The following is a 20,191-nucleotide window of genomic DNA, read 5'->3' as shown; positions in this document are numbered from 1 at the left end:
TCAAAGCTGATTAAGGCTTAATAGTGACTCCCATTATATGTATTTCCTGGAGGTTTTGCCCTGCCTTGCTGAATGGTGTATCCTCATCAGACAGGGGAGGATGGGAGAGGCATCCACATCCTCTTCCCTGCCTCCTCCCATTGGGGATTACTCACAGTTAACTCTGCTCTGGTGCAGGCACTTTCTTTAGTAAATTAAAACTGCTACATACTGTTCCTAAAATCAGTAGTGAGTCCTGTTGCAGAGGTCAGGAGCATTTTATATGTTAAGTTGGTGAGTCTGGTATCCCTTGAAAAGCTGCTGAGTCTCATTTATCTGCAATAGCTTGAACAGTTTATACATTAGCAGAGATAACTAATCTTAACTAAATGTTATTATACCAAGTAAATTCAGTTACTTAAATGAAGCATTCGTGACAGGCCTGTTAATAAATACTCAGAATCTAAAAATGCCATTAAGTCCTACTCTTTGTTTATTAAAGTTAGTCGTGACACATCTTTTTCAGGAATAAAATGCATAAACGAACTGATGTTTAGTGGAAATGCTGCTAATACCCTAAACTGCAAAAATTTCTTAATATTGGATTCAAATTGCAATGTAAAAATTTCCAGTGGAAGTTGGTCCGCTTGCAGACTCTTTCATGCTAATGCTGCCACGGTCCCAGCAAGCAGCAACGGGTTGGAAGGCCGCTGCTTCACGACGCTAAATTACGGCTGCTTTCTCCTTCTCAGCTGCCTGGCTGCTGCTTGCCCGTGGAGGCTCAGGAGAGCAGGCGGAGCGTGCTTTAGTACCGGCTGTAAGAGTGCGTGGAGGAATAAGCCTATGTCAGAGGACACGTGAGCACGTAAGGTGTAGACGCGCTGCTGCAACAGTTCCTTTGTATATACGCGCTCGCAGCCTTTTGCAGTCGTAAGGCAGCTTGAGCGCATTGTTAGCCTTTTTTAGCGCTAAGCTAATTTGAATGAGACCCGCGTCTATGATCTGGGCTAGCAGGGTTGGGCGGTTGCGCCCAGGTTTTGCTCCGGTCTGGCCCAGTGCTGTCGCTGTGCAGGGGCACTGGGGTGGCTCTGCAGAGCTAGCTCTCAACAGCAGGCAAGGAGACTCGAGGCTGGAGGTCCCCAGAGCTCCGGTCGAGGGGCTGAGCCTTGCTCCGTGACGGCTGTGCCGCTGCAAGGGGGTTAGCTGGGTGCTGGGCTCATTGCTGGAGCCTCCAGGCAGGGCTGCTCAGGTGCACGAAGCTGAGACACTGGGACTGTCTGTGCCCAAAGCTGGCTCGGACTTGCGTGGTTTGTTAGGTGAGGCTTTGCTCCCTGTGAATGTGGCAGACGCAGTAATTTCTTCACCTGGGCACGTACGTAAACCACTTCAGCTGTCCTCTAGTGCTGCTCTTGAGCTAATAGCGTAGGCAGCTCCACGCGACGCCGGCTCTGGCGTCTTCGTGCGTCTGGTGGTTAATCCATACCCTGGATAAATTGTCCACTGATAATTGAGACGTGACTGTGCCAAGTATTTTTCGCTCAGAAGAGCATGCACGTTGGTGGTTACTACCGTTCACTTTGCACAGTTCAGGGCCACCATGGTTTGCCTGTGTGAATGCTAAGGCTCCAGAGGGATCCATCTCCGCGGATCTGATGTAATGTTTCTGCCAAAAGTGGGAAGTCTGTGGTTTTCTACAGTCTCTGGTCAAACTGTTTGGCTTTTTCATTTCTTTAATAATGGAGCTTTGATGTTTTCTTTGTCTCAGTCTTTGCGCTCTCAGTTTTGGCACAGTTTATCAGAGGGTAGCTCTTTCAGATCAGTCTCAGCACTTGCGTCTTCTATATCAAAGTCTTTGTATTCTTGAAATACTCTCTTGGTGAAATGACGTGATTCTTAGTCATCAAAGAAGATACTGTCTGTCTTCTTACCCATCCTTGGAGGCATAATTTGTGTCTTTCTGGGTTTGGTAAGAAATTGCTTTAGTATTCCCAGATAACTAATTAATCTCTGATTAATATTAATATCTCTATACCCAAATGGCTTCTTACATTAGCAACCAGTTATAATAGCAAATAACCTAGCAATATTTGTACATAAAACATCTCACTGGTTTTGTGATTGGCTGTTACTTGTTATATGTAGGATCTGTCTTTAGGTAGGTATATTTACAAATATTTCCTTTCATTAGAGGGGTTTTTCCATTTCAAGCATTGTGATATTACATGAATTTGACACACATTACAGATCATTGGGCTTGTCTGTAAAAAGAATCCAGAACTTAATATTAAATATTCTCTGATCTTAAAAATGGAGGCTTCAGATTATTTCTAAAACAATTTTTGTCTTAACAGAGAATGCTTACAGAAATTTTTGAGGCAAGTTTACAGTTTGAAATGAAGGACTTTTATCAGCTATTCTCTATAGTAATTACGTCTTTCAAAACACCATGCAAAAGAAGTAATAAGAGCTAGAGCAAAGCAGGAGATACGGAACTGCATTCCAGAAGCAGTACGCATGTATGTGGAGGTAATGACTGCACTTTATGGCTGGGGAGGTGTCATCCTTGTTGAGGGTTCCTAGCTGTCTGTGGTTGATGAAAAGCAGAGATTGCCTTGGAATCTCCTTCGTTCATTTGAATATTTCCATATATTATAAATGCAGCCAAAAAGTTAAATGCAGGAGTTCTCCGTGCTCACCAGTCATCAGGCTTATGAAATTAGGGGTATGGGTTTTCTGAAATGCAGTAATGGCAGTAGACGAATATGTGATTCTTAGAATTTGGATCCCGTGATGACCATTTTTGGAGTAAGTGTTTAGGTGAAAGAAAATGTAATTTATGCAAGTAAAACATGTTTTTTAATTACTTGAGCATTCTCAGTGGTTAATATTGCACTGCTCATGTTTCAAAACCTTTTAGAGTGACCATGCCCTGTAGTTCACACTTAAAAATAAATCTGATGACTCTGTTTAGCAAATATATTTCTTTAAACCGTTACCTTCTCTAACTTGCCTGCAAACTTTTTTTTTTTTTTTTTAGTGTGTTACATTTCCTGTATTCTCAGATTTATGCTAAGTCCTTCCTATGTTACAACAGATTTGACTCTTGTTGCAGTTCCCTGAGATACTAGTATCCCTTTAAGGGTGACAGGATTTTGCCACAGCAAGAACAGGCCATCTGCATTCCTGAATGCTCAACAAGGGAAGTGACTGTTTGCCCTGGAGACCTAGTGATAGCTAAGAGAAGGCTGGAGCTCAGCTTTGAAATGTTAATCTGCTTCTTCTGTCCTTCCAAGATTTTGCCCAGGGAGGCAGTGGGTGGGAAGTTGGTATTAATTTAGAATTTGAAGCTTTGGTGCAATCTGTTACAGTTTTACCACGTTATAAATTGTTTAATATTTAAGGAGGTATTGAAGTTAAGATGGAACTTTGTCCTACTTTCAACATTGGCAAGAAATATCACCCTGATTTTGCAGAAGTGCCTAGCCACCAAGTAAAAATAGTAGTCAGGATCCTCCCTGTGATGAGGAGCTCTGCAAGGTTAATTTTTCAAGCTCCCTTATCATACCCTTGCAGGGAATTTTACTCCCAGACAGGAGGCAGGAGGTATAACCTTCCAGTCTTTGCAATCGTCATTTTTACAGAGCCCCAAATTATACTGTGATCCTCAGAGAGACGGGGTCTCTGCCCTTGGGAATTATGCATCTCATTTTAGATAAAAGGAAAATTGGTCTTGGATTGGGCCACAAGGAACTCGGGTTCAAATCCTTGTTCTGCCAGATGCATCCTCCCAAGCCATCACGTCATAACCATTTAAAATGCTGTTGTGGCTCCCTGTGAGAATTAAGCATCTTGGGAGGGCAGAGGTGAGGGAGGGAGAAGGAAATGTGAGGGACACGGTCCTTTTCATACACTAGCTGGAAGAGTCTGCAAAATCATAGCTGGGATCAGTTGCTTAGAGCGCGTCCCACAAGACTACTGGTGATGCTCAGTACGACACTTGTGAGTTAGGCAACAAAATTCTGGAATAGGATCTAGAAATATCCCCTCTGCCTAGCTGTTTGTGTAGGGAAAGGATAGGTTAAAGTCCTTCAGGCAAAAATCTGAATGCCTGTGGACATCAGAGCACACAGCAATGATCTCTGCCCAGGACTACTTCTGTGCTTCAATCAGTATCTGCGAGATGGAGATAATTATTGTCCCTTTTTCTGCCCTAGTTGCTACTGTGATCCCTTACTGACCTTCTGTACAGTGCCCAGGAGAGCAGACCTTTAGTCTTTAGGTACTAATGTAGGTGTAATTGGTTCAGTAAGGTAGCAAACTGGAGGGGGAGGCTGTTCAGGCAAGGGCACGTAACGATGGCTTATTAAATGGCATGCTAATTAAATACTTATCCTTTGGTCATTTCTTGAGCATGATGGAAAAGTGCATCTATGGCAAGTATCCTCACTGCCTTTGTTAGTGAGGCATCCCTGCTGCCTTTTGAATCACCTCGCCTCGCACACTTGTGCTTGCCGAGCTCCCTCTGAGCGTGGAGGCTGCTGCCTTCCCTCTCGGTTGTACACGGCCAACACCGCTGCTCGGCAAAGCCCTGGTCACTGGGACGCGTGGGAAGTCCTGCGTGTCAGAGGGGTCTGCTCTGTGCACGAGGGAGCTGGTTGCGGTCGTCTGTTCTCAGGAACGCCACAACAGCAGGTCTAATACAAATCTGCCCTTTGCATTTTATTTTTTGCTTCCTTGGTGGGGTGGAATAAGCCACGAGCTTTGCATCATGGTGCCCGGGGTGTAGCTTTCCCTCCGTTGTTAGCCCTTTGCTCCTGTAGTCCTTGGGTAAGATGCTCGGCTTAAAGTAAATGGGGGTTTGCGTTACCCTCCATGGTGTTATGCCACGTTCCCTAGCAGAGGATCCTGCCCCTGTCACCACATTTGTGCAGATGCTTCTTCTGTAACTGATGATGATGATACAGGTTGGTGCTCAAAAGAAGGACATAAATAGGATGGAGACACGTTTCGGCTAGCAGTGCACTAAAACTACAGCAAAATACAATGTTTGCTGTCTAGAGAAGAACAAAGTCAATAGGAAACGAAATTTTATTTTCAAGCTTTTAAGGGGATATAACAGTGAAGAATAACACAGCCTTAAAGAAGAAAGCTTGACTGTCCCTGTTGCAGGAGAGTTGTAAACCTTTGAAATAGGGTTTCAAAATGCAACTTCTGAGAGCTATAACTGCAACAACACAGATGCACCTATGGAACGTCTGCCTTAAATAGTTCATATAAACCAAATCAATCAGGTTGGTGTCTTAGTTAAGCTGACAGAGTGTTTGTCTATGGTCAGGTTAAGGACATACGCGGAATCATTATTTGCAAGCAATGTGTTTGATTCGGGGTAATTGGGCTGCGTAAGTCTGAAAAAGAGAGAGTCCCGTTTGATTTCTTCTGTACTTTCAGTTTATCAGTACTTTGTATTTGGTGCTTATGTTGGCAGGGAGCAGGTTATGCCCCTCTTACTCATACTGAGCAGCCCCTTTCTCCCCATGTAGTCCTATTCATTTTAACAGCACCAGAATAGCACTTGCCCTGAGTGAGGTGGCAGTGTCTGATCCTGGGATAAACACTGAGTGAAAACTGTGTTAAGGAATTGTTTGAAAGGTTGTCCAAAATTTGATCTGTAATTACAACTTACACAAAATCAGAGAGTATTTTTCAAAAGAGCAGCAATTGTGATTCTGGGAGCAGGCTTTCCTTTGCATATTTTTAGTGTGTATTTGCTATTAATTTAGGCTATTCCATAGTCCTGGTTGGGAAGACGGTCAGAGCTCCTGTACAGCTTTGGTTTCTGAACAGCCTTAATAAACTCTTCTTGGAAGAAACGGACACGCTGTCAATGATTTCTTACAGTAACGCTCCAGTATTCCCATTAGGTTTATTAGCCAGCTGGTAGGTGGACTGCACGTTTGCAAATACTTGACTGAAATTGTCCCTCTGCCTCTGGAAGTCTGATGAAGAAAAAATGGCTGCATTTCATGGAGGAGATGTTGCTTCCTAGGAGCTGTTGGGAGGTATCAAAAAGGCTTTTCCTGGAAGCGGGATAAAGATTGCATTGAACATTGCTGTCTTCAGCCTGCCAGCAAGCAGGGCTGTGGGAGAGGACAACTTTACAGCCCCTCAGCTGTTCCCCCATTTCTGCTGCAGCAGATTTCAAAACCTTTTCATATGCAGCTGAAAGCAGGACTTGCTGTTCTTGTGATAATCTGGAGATCAGCTGTACGTCAGAGTGGTGCACAAGGATAAGGGCAAAATTTTTGTAAACTAAGGAAGTATCATAATCCTAATAGGCCAGGGCAGTCGGGTGTTGGGTGCCTTGTTACTTTTCCTGGTGCCAGAAGGCGGTAAGCTGGGCCTGGAGACTTGGAGGTGAGATGATGGAGCAGGTTCTGCTCCTCAGGCAGTGGTGAGACTGGGATGATGAGGGTGGATAACCTGGTCTTTATCTGAACTCGCCCAAGTCTTTCAGCGTGCGCCTTTGATCTGGTGGGTTTGTATGACTATTTCAGGTGACTTTGGCCAGGTTGCAGATAACACAGGAATAGCCCCTTGAATACTGTGTCTGTTCTTGGTCTCATCCACAACTTCAGAGGGATGCAGGACAGGGGAAAGGTTAAGGCATCAGCAGCGAGAGCCATGAGAGGAGCTTTTGTGGTTCAGTTCAGACACTGGGACACCATTTGGGTTCATTTTCCTTTCGGTGCATTTTTTCATCCTTATTTCCTCCTCCTCTTTCATCACTTCTTCCCCCACAAATACCTAAAGCTTAAAATAATGTGCTTGCCTTTTATCTGCCAATAGTCTGACACGAAGTAGTTCCTCTTCATAACCATGAATTTATGTTTGGCCTGTTTGCTCAGGTGCTAGACAATATTTCTGGTTGCACAGATGGTGAGTCTAATACAGGCTTCTGGGTTTGACTTTTATGTTTGTTTACATCTTCATGGTACAATAGTTATCTGAAGAGACAAACTGGAAAATTGTGAAGTGCAACCTTGGGCCTAATCCTGAGATGTACGAAGGGCTTGGAAACCCCCGGAGCGCAGACCCGGGACCTGGTGTTGGATAGTCCCCTAAGCACTGTCTGCCTTTCCGGATTAGGTGTTTTTTTAACTGGCGTAGCCAGTTCATTCATCTTTTGTCCAATACTTTACAATGCTCTTGTTGGACAAGTGAAGTCTGAGATGTGAAATGCCAGGAGTGGGGAAACACGGTGCGTTTGGGGCAGTGGCAGACTCTGCCCTGTGTCTGCTTGGTCCTTCACGTCTCCATCAACTCTGTACTAATACAGGGTTTTTTCCTTGTCTGTTTGTAATTTTCTTCTGTTTATCAGGATGAGTGGATTAGGAAGATCGGAGGGAATGAGAAAAAGGTTCCTCTTTGTTAGCCTGGGGAGATGCACAGGTAAATGAGTTTGTGCAGATTGCATGGTCAGCTCAGTTTTGCTGAGCAAGTGCACTGGAAGGTACCTCAGCTTTGGAGCTGCCAGTGTGGAAGGGAGGAGTAGAATTCAGTCTTAAAATGTTAGGGCTTAAAAATAGGGTCAGTTAAGCAGCTTTAAGTCACCTTCCGAGGCTACCTTAACCCTCTGGCCTTCTTCCAGTGAGGGTCTTTCAGTGTCCAGCACAGCCGCATCGCTGCATGGATGGGGCTCTGGACCGGCAACGAGAGGACCTGAGGGAGTGCCTTTTCCCAGCACCTCTGCTACCCAATGCCTCTGTGGCTTTTGCCCAGTGATTTTGTTATTTTTATCTGCATTTGCAAGGAGTCTCCATTTCTGGGTGCTTACTCTACTTTGGTTTTGAGGTTTATCGGTGGAAAGGATTATATGCACTCAAAAGTCGCAGTAGTATTATGAAGCAGGTCTTCTGAAAAAACATGCACTTTTAGCAGTTCCTCAATAATAAACTGTCACACTTTGCTGCTGTACGTTTTGTCAGGTATCTAGTGCCAAATGGAGCTGGTCTATCTGTATGTAAGAAACAGATAGTGTGGGGTGATGACATGTTAACTGTAACGTGGGGAAGAGCAATGACAAGTTCTGCTCATTGTGAGTTTGGCAGCAATGAAAACAGTTTAAAGTATCTGATTTGTATTTTCAAAAGTTCCCCAAATCACATACTTCAAGTTCATTTCGAGAGTTCAGGATTAGAAGGGGAAAAAAGGTTATGGGGTCAGAGTTAAATAGATGATGATGATGATAGTGCATTTCTTTACACAGAAATTAACTTGTATCTTTTGCCTGGATTGCAGAACTAAATACTGAGTTTCTAGACATCATTTTTTTTGGTGGACCAGATTCTTATCAGGCATAAAGTCATCTGGTCCAACTCACCTGACTTTATTGGAGTCATGCCATTTTTCTGCTGAAGGGTTTGTCTCCTGTATTTTAAGAAAATTGCACTATTCATTGAAGCTGGCTGTGGTAGGAGAGATTCTTTCAATACCCTCTGTGTTAGCCAAGTCTTTTTCCTTGAATAAAAAATTGATTCATTTCACAACTTTTTGGCAATACAGGTTTAAAAACTGGAATTTGAGATTGGTATAGCAATTTTTTCGAGACGCATATTTAAAACTTAAGTACTAAGTGTTCTTTTTAAAGTCATCGCTAACAGAAGACAAGCTACAGGATAGTTCCCTGTCCCACAGAAATCATCTGGATGACAGGAAAGAGGAAATAGTAGAGAAAAACTGCTGAATTTTGATGTGTTTTTGTGACTCATATTAAACCTCAGCCTCACTGGGATGTGCCAGGGAATTCTAGGAAATCTGTCAGTTGCTGTAGAAACAGGTTCCTCAAAACTTGTTTTTAGTGTTTCATTTTCTTAATGTCTATGTTTATGTACAGCCTCATAGGATAATGATCTCATATCAGAATACATATATGTATTTATATAATATACATATGTAAAGACACAGTTATGCAATGTGAGTATGTATCCAGTTTATGTGATTTTTTTTTTTTTTCACGTACCTAAAAAAAGCTCACTTTTTTCAGTATGGTGAGATCAGTACCACCAGTGAAATCTACTGTTTTCTTGCATGTGTGTTTGTTCAGTCATTCCTTGTGCTTTGGGTGCAAGCTTTGTGCCCAGTAAAGATGTTTTTTAAGCAACCATTTTATTTAGAGCAGTGCCTGGCATGGGCAGAGTCATCGTGGCACTGAAGGCCCTAATATCAGGGAGAAGAGGTGGTTAAACTTGTACCTGTGGTGGATGAACATTGTGTTTTGTGTTCCCCAGAGAAGTGATTTAATTCGAAATAATGTTAGTCCTCAGAGTTCTGCGGCTTTGTGAGTTTCTGGTAAATCAGCCTGTGCTCTGGATTCCTGCCTGGGGGCCGTGCCTGAGGGTGAGAGGGTTCTTCTAGCATCAGGGTGAAGGTTCCCGTTGTGATCAGAGCAGCAGCATGGTAAAAAGAAATCCAAAGTCATACACGTGGCAAATACAGTGTAATATTTTCTTCTGATGCAAACTAATGAATTTCTTGAAAATAGATGATTTTTTTTTTTTTGAGATGATGATGGTATGCATCCTAGAACTATCTGGAAAAGTATCAGGTAAAAGATAAGACATGAAAAATAACTATATGGTGTGCATTAGCTAAGATGAACACCACTAGGGTTAATTGTCATCTGTTGTTAGATCAAGTTTCCTCAACAAGGCAGAAGAGCTGGTTTAAAAACCAAAGTAGAATATATGTGTGTGGGTTGGGTTTTTTTTTTTTCTTTCTCTCTGTTTTAAGACCCTTCCATTGCTTGTTTTTTCCCAGGTACCGCTTACAGAAGCAGTGGACCCAGTTGAGTTGGAGGACTACCTTATTACACACCCAATTGCAGTGGAGTCCGGACCCCTAAGAGACTTGCTTGAGTTTCCTCCCGATGACATCGAGGTTGTTTACACCCCCCGAGAATGTCGAACGCTTGTGTCGGCTGTGCCTGAAGAGAGGTAGGAGGTGACAGGGTGACACCTTGCTCAAGGGAATTAATTGTTCTGCATTTGAGTATGTGCAAGGCTGAAGCCTGGAGTTTTTGGCTGTAAATGCCTGGAAAAGTAAATACAAACCTAAGTGAAAGTATGTATATTTAAGAAGTCATCATCATGTCTGTGATTTTGAAGGTGTTTGTTTTTATTCTTTTAACAGTGAGATGGACCCTCATGTGAGGGACTGTGTAAGAAGTTACACGGAAGACTGGGCAATTGTGAACAGAAAGTGAGTTCCCCTGTGGTATTTGTCAGCTTGATTTCATATTTAAATTTTTGCAGGGTGGCTAGCTGGTATGAGGAAGCTCAAAAATTATTGTCCTGGCTACTGATTCCATGTGCCCTGGCTTTTAGTTGCCCAGCTCAGCTGAACTGATGCTTTGTGTTTAGCTGAAATGATGCTTTGTGTTTTGAAAATTAGATCTCAGATGTCAAAACCCCTTGGGGCATTTTTGAAAATCTAGGCCATTTTAGTCAACAGTTGCTCCTTTAGAATGGTAGAGAATTTAGGGGATGCGAACAAGTAAAATTACTTCCAGCATTTGTTTCGTTCTCTGTTCCATATGTTTTTAGCTCTTTTTAGAGAGAAGTTGCATTAATTTCGTAATGATGTAAGATTCATGTGCAGTCAAAACCACCTAATAGATAAGGTGTCCTCTGCAGCTTTCATTTGTTCCCAAAGAGACTTTGAGAAAGTATGTAATTTAAACAAATAATTGTTAATATTTGAACTATCACAACATTTACCTAATGAGTTAACAGTTTAGAGAATGTGCATACATTGATTAATTTATGCAAATTAGCAGGAAGGTTTCTGAGTAGCTTTACTTGGAACATACACTCTCTCGGATGATTGAAAGTCTGATGACTTCAAGAGCTACTGTCAAGGAGTAAGTGATCCATGTGATGTGCATCACCTACAAGTGACTTGACTACAGCTACAGCTCTGCCCTTGTGGCAGTTGCTACAATTCACTGGTTTAATGTTGTCCTGAGAACCACTTCAGGGGATGCTGAAGATACGCTTTGCAGTGTTAAGATGACCTAATAAAAATGTGTTTTGTAACTCATACCAAAAAATAAAAACCAACCCCCACCCAGAAAGAAACCTGAGAGAGATGCTTTATTAACTCCCAGCCTTTGTGGGCAGAGTCTAGAATGCACAGTAGGCTTGGACAATGTGACCCACTCAGCCAGCACACCTCTTGGTTTCTCAGCGACTTTCACTGGTATCTGAAATACCTGCTTGTTATTCGTGCACTGAAGAGGTTTAGTTGGAGGTAGTAGAGCTTTCTGTCCTGTGCAGATCAGCTGCACATTGTGTTTTGTGTCAGGGAAAGCATGAAGCTAAAGACATCAAAGTTGCCAGGGTGGGTTGAAGGTGTGATGAGTGATTGTTGAACTACAGTCAAAGGTTGTCTTGCCCCTTCAGAGGAGGAGAGGCACTTCCATAAACATTCATAGCAGATTTTACTTGGATAAAATCATGGCGGTTGACTGGGTAGAAACAGAAGGGTTACTGCTGGAGCAGGAGAAGAACCCGAAAGCCTAGCTGGGAAGGATTGAATTACTTTTCAAGTAAGGATGCTAACAGGTTTCTCTTAATCCATCCTATTGGATGGTTACAAGTGCTTTGGCTAGCTTTGGGGGTACAAAATCCAGCTCTCCTAGTTTTAGAAGAACATGACTTCTGATGTGCCATCCTCTCTCCCCCACCCCAAGGGAAATAATCTTTATGTCAATCTCTGTCTACGGTTCTTTGTAACCAAAATGTTTTTGGGGGCAGGCAAATCCATCCATTCTTTGATTACTTTAATGGTATTGGAAAAGCTAAATAAGTTTTCTTCACTGGCCTGAAAAAAAAAATAGCATGTTCTTATTTCAACCTTATGGCGTAATTTCTGTATGCTAGATATGGCGTGATTTCTATATACTAGACTGATGGCAGTAATGATCACAAGCACCTCTGAAGTCAGGTCTGATTTAGAATGAATTTATACTTGTTGGTGGAGCTGTGATTGAAATGCAGACATCCAGGTGAGGATTATACAGATCGTATTGTTCAGCTCTTGGGAGTTATAACCTAGCGAGGAAAATGCTTTCTTCCTTTTTCTCCTCCCTTTCATTATTCACTGCTAGCACGTCCATGGTTTTCACTTATCTGTGCATCCTGCTGTGGTAACTTTAGTAACAGGGCAGGATAAGAATAATTGATTCTAGACGTGACCCCAGCACTACTTCAGAACTGACTTAAGAGTTTGCATTGTAAGGAGGCTGTGGCTCTGGCCATATGCGTGTGTAAATATAGACATAGTGCCATTTGGTATCCAAAAATTTGCTAGTCAAAGAGATCTGATCTTGTCAGCAACAGTAGACAGACTGTTTACTAGCAAGCGCTCTTACACCCTGGAAAGCTCTGAAGGACCTGATTCTGCGTATAAAGATGCTATGGGGAGATGCTCATTTTACTTGGGGTTGTAAAGTCATATGTTTTCCAGAGGTGCTCAGGACTTCTGCGCTTCATGCAGTCTTATCTGAAGTTGATGTTTTGGTTTTCAAGTTACTAATATTGTCTTCTCCAAGTCAGTTCTTGCTCTAGCAGAACCGTTGCCCTTCAATCCTCATGTTCTTGGCCTGTTTTAAGCTTGGCATCACAATCACACATTTTACGATGACCTTAATTGGCCATTGATGATACTTCTTCTGACATCACCCAGGGTTGTTTTATAGTTGAACAGAGTCACATTGTAGTATGGGAATACTGGTTGTTGGATTATTAGCCAGCTACAGTGAAGGGTGACTGGAAATACTGTTTGCAGACAGCAGTTTATGCTTTGAGAGGACCCACACTGATAATACTAGGTTTGTTCTGTAATTCTGCTTCTGGGTTTGGGGTCAAAAAGGATGCTTAAGAATGCATTTGAAATACTTTGTTTTCAGATATCACAAGCTGGGAACTGGATTTAATCCCAACACCTTAGACAAACAGAAGGAGAGGCAAAAGGGGCTCCCCAAACAGATCTTTGAGTCTGACGAAGCTCCGGATGGCAACAGTTACCAGGATGAACAAGTAATGTACCTTTAAAACCTTGCTACATAAAACCTAATTTATAGTCATGTTTTAAAAGTGCAGTCCCTTTCCCATTATAAGTTGCTTTTAATTTGTTGAATCTCAGGATGACCTTAAACGACGTTCAATGTCAATTGACGATACTCCCCGGGGCAGCTGGGCATGCAGTATTTTTGATCTGAAGAACTCCCTTCCAGATGCCCTTCTCCCAAACCTGCTGGACCGAACCCCAAATGAAGAGATTGACCACCACAATGAAGATCAGAGGAAGTCCAGTAGGCATAAGGAGCTTTTTGCACTACATCCAGCACCAGATGAGGTATTTTTATATACATGTGGATGAGACTAAAAAAGTGAAGGATATAGGGAGTGTGAAAATTGTCAGTCTGCCATGGATTTAAAGGGGTTAAGATCACCTATGTTTAATATCCATGAAAACCTTGGCTATTTTGTGGGTCGCATGTTTTTTAGCATATTGTCTTGTCATAGATTCTACTTTCTGAAGACTGGTTTTCCTTTATGGTTATGCAATCCCCTATAATGTAGAAGCATTAAAGGGATTTAATTTAGCATATTTGTAGCTGCTGATGAATGCAACATGCTGGTAAGCCTCGGATTAAATTGGTGCCAGTGTCTTAGAAGTAAAAAGTGATACATAATGCTATTAGTGGTTTGTACAAGTGTCTTGTCTTTAATTTCAGGAGGAGCCCATAGAACGACTTAGTGTCCCTGAAGTACCCAAAGAACACTTTGGCCAAAGACTCCTGGTGAAGTGTTTGTCCCTTAAGTAAGTATCACTCCAACACACAGCTGCATTACAGAAATTGAGAATTTAAATCTGCTGTTTTATCCACGTGCATCTGGAGTAACTCTGCTGCCTTGTTTATTACGCTTGAAGGGATGTAACATTGTTTGGTTTGGTCATAGGCTTAAAGGTTAGTTCCATAACAGATAAGTTACAGAGTACTGTGCATCAGACAGTTTTATCTTCAAGACTTTTTTGCATTGGTGTGACATAGAAAATATTCACCTTCCTTGGCTTTTCTGTGTTGCTTTCCAGCCAGTCTGTAGCTATAACTGTTCCATGTTACTAGCATGCATGTGTCACTGCACTTGCTCAGTTGAAGTTGGCCAGTCATTGGTGTTCAGCTCTGTAACAAGGATGTTTAAGGGCGGGGGGGGGGGGGGAGATTAAAAATGCTTAAGCCATAAAACATAAGACAACCAAAGATTTGCTGAAGTTTAGGCTCAACAACCTTGACTGTGTCCCTTTAAGAGTGAAGACTTTATATACTTAGCAAGCATTAACTGGAGGAATAGAAACCTGTTAAACAAGTTTAATGAAGTGGAGCTCCTGAATATAGGGTTACCTGCAGCTGGTTCATTGCCTATAACTCTTCTCTAATAACACAAGGTAAAATTTTACTGTTATTCCCTTGGAGAAATAAAGTACAAAACTGATTTTCCACACTGCTGTATTCATCTTCTGTGTCCTCAGTTAGGTCAACCCTTCTTATTAGAGAGCTTCAGTTAGACTACATTGCGGCTCATAACTGAGATATATGTGTGGGACATATCTCCTGCTCGTAGAGTACTCCAGGACCTAATATAGCCATAGAGATGAACTGATTTTGCAGCCTTTTATGAACTGGAACAACATAATATGCAGTAGCAGTGGAGCTTCCTCTCCAAAGGATGGTGTCTTTAGCATAAATAAGTTAGATGCTGGAAATTAATGATTTCTGCTATTTAAGCATTTCTTACTGACTGTAAATTATAGCAAATTGGCCCAAGTACATGCTTGTTTGTGTACCAAAGTAATCTCTGAAACCATACTTAACAGTTGTAATAGTGAGCATCCAAGATCGTGCTATCTTGGTGACACAAAAAGAAGTACATAGTCTCTTCCCTGGGGACAAGGCTAAGATGACCTAAGCAGGGTCATTTTCAGGTTAATCTCACCTTTGTTGCAAAACTAAAGAAAATACCTGCTTGATGATGCAGTCCTGTATGTTGTTCTCCCTGTTGGCAGAAGAGAGTTCCAGGCTGAAAAGCTGAGAGGTCTGTGCAAGGACTGGGTGCATGGGGGTGTCCCACCATGGATTGGGCATTAATTTCATGGGAAGGCTGTACAGACAGGAGAATGGCATTTCAGCCCCTGCTTACTTTGGTGTAGGGACAGGTTTTGAATGTTTTTTAATTTCTTTAACTTCCCAGGTGATTTAACAATAAGTTTAGCTTTATTTGGTAGGTTAGTGTTTTCGTTGGAAGTGTTTCAGTTAGCATGAATACTTGATAACAGTTACTCTGAAAAACTGACACCTTTCTGGGAGAGTTTTTGAAATATTGGTATTTTCTGACAAAAGTTAAATGTTGAAAATTGCCAAAATAGCTGCCTCTGACTCTCCAGAGGAAGGAGCTTTCTGGTCAGTAATGCTGGGAGGAGTGGTTGGCCATTTAGCCATATCAACAGGTCAGCATAGTAAATTAGTGCATAGAACAGCTTCTCAAGGTAATCAGACGAGATAAGTGGTCCAGCTATGCCAGCTTTAAGGAAGCTATTAGGTTGCTTTGCTTAGCTTTCAAACGACACTTGAAGAAGATAAAAGCATTTATAGAAGTATGCTTTATGTCCTGTGACCCTAATCCCAACCTTTCTGTTGGGTCAACGTGTTGAAATGGCTTTTAGAAGGTCCAGGGAGCACCAACGTGTGTCATGGTGGAAGGGAGCAGAGGCAATGCAGGGGAAGCAGGACAGGAGAGGAGCCGGGGGAATACTGGGGAGCGAGACCTCCCTTTTCAGCAGGAGCAAGCCCTTAGGTTGGCTCAGCTGTTCCTGGCATCTAGGCTTAACAGTGGTCAGCCGCCACCTTACGCAGGAAGTATTTGGAGAGGGGGGTAGGTTATTCTTTCTTACAAAATGCAAGTCAATTGATTTTATGTGTTTCTTTCTTTCAAGATTTGAAATAGAAATTGAGCCCATTTTTGCAAGTTTGGCTTTGTATGATGTTAAAGAAAAGAAAAAGGTAGGTTTTTAATTACTTGAGTGATGATGTTTCCACTGAAGCATTACAAACCTGTATTTGAAAAAAAAGAGAGGAATTAATTCTGGAAACAAACCTTTATGGAGGCAGTGACATACCAGTGGTTGGAAGAATGATGAAGGCATTTCATGAACCATCTTTGTGTTCTTCTTCTGCTTAGTAAAACAGTTGAAGTATAACCACTTTTCTAAAAATATTATCTAATATGCAAGTGCCTGAAATCAGAATATATATATTGTCCAATCTTGGCTTTCAGAAGTCTCTTCCCCAGAGAGAACTTAAGTAGCTGAAACCTTTTATTTAGATTAAGTTTTTATGACTTTCTTAATCTCTTTTTCATGATTCAGCATGGTATGTGTCCAAGTAACATTTTAATAATGCACAAGAAAGTCATACGTGCTAAAATTGCTAAAATCAAAACAAAACTGAGGAGTCTTTTCAAGATCTAAGTTATAGGAAATGCAAAATACATTTATTCCCCTATTTATGTTCTGTATTTAATATTTGAAGAGTCTCTTAGTTTTCCTAATTCAAGATATTAGCAGTAGTAGAGAGAAAAATGTTAAAAATATGCATTTTGACATTTATCTCTTTAAGACTTGAATTTAATGCATTGAGTTTTAAGTTATGTAGATGAGAGTATGTGGAATATTATGTGAACTTTGTTTAATATTTAAATCACATTTCATAAGCCAATTTTATCATCTCATTACTCCTTTCTTTTTTTTCTCTAACGTAGTAAGTTCTTTAGTGACCTCTGGTGTTGATAACCAGCTCACATTCATTTTGGCTTTGAAGCCTTGATACAGTCAAGGATTTGGTGCTTCAGCATAGAAAGCTCACTGTCTGCGCTTCAAGATGTGTTGTTTTTTCTTTTTCTGTGAATGATCTTAAAGATCATTTTCTATTTTGATACTTTGATATTTTTAATTCAGATAGCAATTGTAATTCCTAGTCCTGTGATGGAACTACATACCTTACGGGAGCTGGAAGAAATTTTATAGGTAGTGTGTATTGTTCGCTCTATTTCCTTTCTTCTTTCCCACTGTCCTGCCTTGATTTCTTAATGAAAAGGCCTTTTTGTTTTTCTTTTTATACGTGGTTTGAAAGGAGGCACCGTTGTTAGTTTTTTTTATTATTGCTTTGAAATTGTCTGTTGTGTTTATGAAGAATTTGCCAAAAATAAAAAGTGTAACTAATGCTTGAAGCTACCCAATTTCTTCTTTAGATTTCAGAAAATTTCTACTTTGATTTAAACTCTGAACAAATGAAGGGAATGCTTCGTCCACATGTCCCCCCTGCTGCTATATCCACGTTGGCCAGATCTGCCATCTTTTCTATCACTTATCCCTCTCAAGATGTCTTTCTGGTAATAAAGGTAAGAAATGCCAGAGAAATTTAACTTGTTGTCTCTTGTTTTCTATTTAAAATAAAATATAAACAAGTCTGGCTGACTAATTGATTTCTTATTTACATTTAGAGAGCAGAATTCTATTCTCAAAAGCATAAACATTGGCACCACAGAATTCTGTTTCATTTCAGATATTCTTAGTACGTTAAGTTCCTTTGTAACAGAAACAGTTCAGTGGAGATATGCATTATTGTATCATTGAAAAACTGAAAAAAGCATAAAGGTTTGCTTGATATAGAGCAGCTTTCTGGGGCTTGACCTTGGTTTTCATATGAAACAATGTGCTGACTCCTTAAGATGATCGACAAGTGAGTGATTTAAAAATATATATTGATCTGAATCTCATTTAAAAAATGATATATGCCCTTAAGCCAGATTTTCAAATGTCTTTAAGAATTGAAATTGCTGAGAGAGTGAGATCCATAACTGAAATAAAATGCCACATTGGTCACTCCTGGAATTAAGTATACAAAGATAAAAGTTATTTTCTCTTCTTTCATTTGATTCAATGAGCACACAAATGCTACTAGTTCAGATTGGCATTTGAATCAGTTTTTTTGGCTGGTCTCTGCATAAAAAACATCCTATTGTAAAAAGGGGAGTTCAGTACCTGCTTTCAATTCACAGGCAGTGGTTATATTGCCGGCTAGCTAAGTCCTGTGTTTTGTGAACCCTGTTGACTGAGGTTTGTGCAAGTTCTTCATGAACTGCTTCTTACATGAGGAATAAGCTTTCGAAAATGAATTAAGACTTTGTGGCATGACAAAACAGTCCCAGGTGAGAATAAGGCTTTTAGTAGTGTTGGAGCATATTCTCATCTCCAATTTTTGGTATGATTCTTTGAGTTCCTTCTAAAAATCATGTTCTGCCTGTGCACACATATTCACTCTTCTGATTTTTACAAGATATGAGGAAGAGAGAACCCCATATTTATGAGGTGGGGATCTGTCCAAAAGAGCTTGTGACAGCACGTTAGTGCTTGTAAAACCAGTGATCCAAGAGGAGCTGGTGGTTTAGGTGATTTTTTGATTTAATGATGAAAAGGATATAGTCAGGGATAAATAAGACAGATGCATAGTGTGCCTTATCAGGTGAATTTTCACATGGGTCTTACTCACTGGGAAACCACTTTTCAGACAGCTGGTATTGCTAGCATAAACTCAGCAGGGAGTGCAAGATTTGATGGGAAGTAGTTTTGTTCTTTATATTCTGGTAGCCTCTTGGAGTTCTACTAATAGACAAGTATGAATGGCACTCTATAAGCATGGGAGAAGTTTAAGGATATTCTAATCTAGTAACAGCATGTGCACAGTAGCGGGCGTGGGAGGGAGGGCCAGGATGCTTCTGAAAAGAAACAGTCTTCATGCGTGTGACAGGGAGGATATTTCTATCAGAAACTGGGTGTTAAGCAGTTTTGTGTTGAGGAGGCATTGACTTACTTGGAGACTTCAGAAGGAAACATCTACTCTTTGGCTATTTTTAATTATTTGATTATTTCGTTATTTGATTTGAAAACACACTGATTTAAAATAGTGCTTGTTTCAGCTGAGTGCATCTGAGTCACCTTTTTATGCTGCTACAATAGGTCCTTAATATGGAGAACAGAAATAAGAACAGAATTCTGAAAATGATGATGCTGAAGACAGTTAGTGTAAGCTGTCTTTAAGACCTTAAAAATGAGCTGAAAGTGGCTCTAGAACAGATCACACCAAAGTGAAGTGATAAATGTTCCCTTTGAACCTGTATTTTACACCTGTGATTCAGTTATAGCTGGAGATCCGGGAACTTAATGGCTCTAACAACTTGAGTGCAGTGCTTGTTCCCTGACTCACAAAGGGAAATCAAGCTTTAACTCTTTTAAAAGAATGTTTTTGCTTCCTGGTGTTTGTTTAATTTAACAATCCTTGCTGGATACATGTCCTTCTAATGGTTCATTTTCCCTTCTCAGCTGGAAAAAGTATTACAGCAGGGAGATATTGGGGAGTGTGCAGAGCCTTATATGATTTTTAAAGAATCTGATGCAGCAAAGGTAAGAATTTTTTTTGATGTTTTGGTTAAATTTGGCTATAAGCGCTTGAAGGCATTTTGTTATTAACAAATGAAACATACGTTACTTTCTTTCACCTTGAACTTATATTATTTTCTTTCACCTTGGACTTAACAACCATTGATACTGTTCCTGTTGTTAAAAGGATCCATTTTTAATTAAGAATCTAGTCAAATTCTAAAGGCCAAAGAAGAGTCAAAGACCCTTGAATCTTGATGCCTTATTGGGGTGGAGTAGTTAAAGGTCATCAGTTTTTGTAGCTGGCAGGGGAGATGTGTGGTTACCATCAAGCTCAGTCATCTGTGATTCCCTGTCCCAAAGGATCAGCTGTGTGCTTATAGCTGGGTCAAGGAAAGGCAGCATTTGACTTGAATTTGCAGTAAAATTTCAACTTTTCCATTGCTTCTGCAGCTTAACTCCATCACAGTACCTCTGCCTTCCTCTAGAAGGGTTATAAAACAGATGAAATACGTTAACAGGAGATTCTCCATCAGGCCTGGTTTTGAATTGCAGTGCATTTCTGGTTCATTTTTTTTTTGCTATTCTCTGCTGATTTTTCTTTTTCCTAATACTGTAAAGAAGGGCCACACTCAACAGCAGGATGAAGCTGTCC

The 20,191-nt window shown here is 40.9% G+C and overlaps 1 protein-coding gene across 15 annotated transcripts in view; it reads left to right on the top strand.

Annotated features, from left to right (window-relative positions):
- The window catches only part of DOCK7 (dedicator of cytokinesis 7), a 110,264-nt gene that overhangs the window by 15,168 nt on the left and 74,905 nt on the right, over nucleotides 1-20,191 (top strand). For all 15 annotated transcript variants that reach the window (XR_005933642.1, XM_030031843.2, XM_030031842.2 and 12 more), the window contains exons 3-10: nucleotides 9,796-9,971; nucleotides 10,168-10,236; nucleotides 12,947-13,076; nucleotides 13,183-13,395; nucleotides 13,778-13,863; nucleotides 16,036-16,102; nucleotides 17,349-17,498; nucleotides 19,480-19,560. Coding sequence is in view for 14 of the 15 variants with exons in the window: in XM_030031843.2 (XP_029887703.1) it covers nucleotides 9,796-9,971; nucleotides 10,168-10,236; nucleotides 12,947-13,076; nucleotides 13,183-13,395; nucleotides 13,778-13,863; nucleotides 16,036-16,102; nucleotides 17,349-17,498; nucleotides 19,480-19,560 (972 nt within the window). In the remaining variant the exon portion in view is untranslated. The remainder of the gene's footprint in view (nucleotides 1-9,795; nucleotides 9,972-10,167; nucleotides 10,237-12,946; nucleotides 13,077-13,182; nucleotides 13,396-13,777; nucleotides 13,864-16,035; nucleotides 16,103-17,348; nucleotides 17,499-19,479; nucleotides 19,561-20,191) is intronic.

This window comes from Aquila chrysaetos, chromosome 12 (genome assembly GCF_900496995.4).
Source record: "Aquila chrysaetos chrysaetos chromosome 12, bAquChr1.4, whole genome shotgun sequence".
In the NCBI taxonomy this organism is placed as follows: domain Eukaryota; kingdom Metazoa; phylum Chordata; class Aves; order Accipitriformes; family Accipitridae; genus Aquila; species Aquila chrysaetos.
This window is presented reverse-complemented; position numbering and strand designations above follow the sequence as displayed.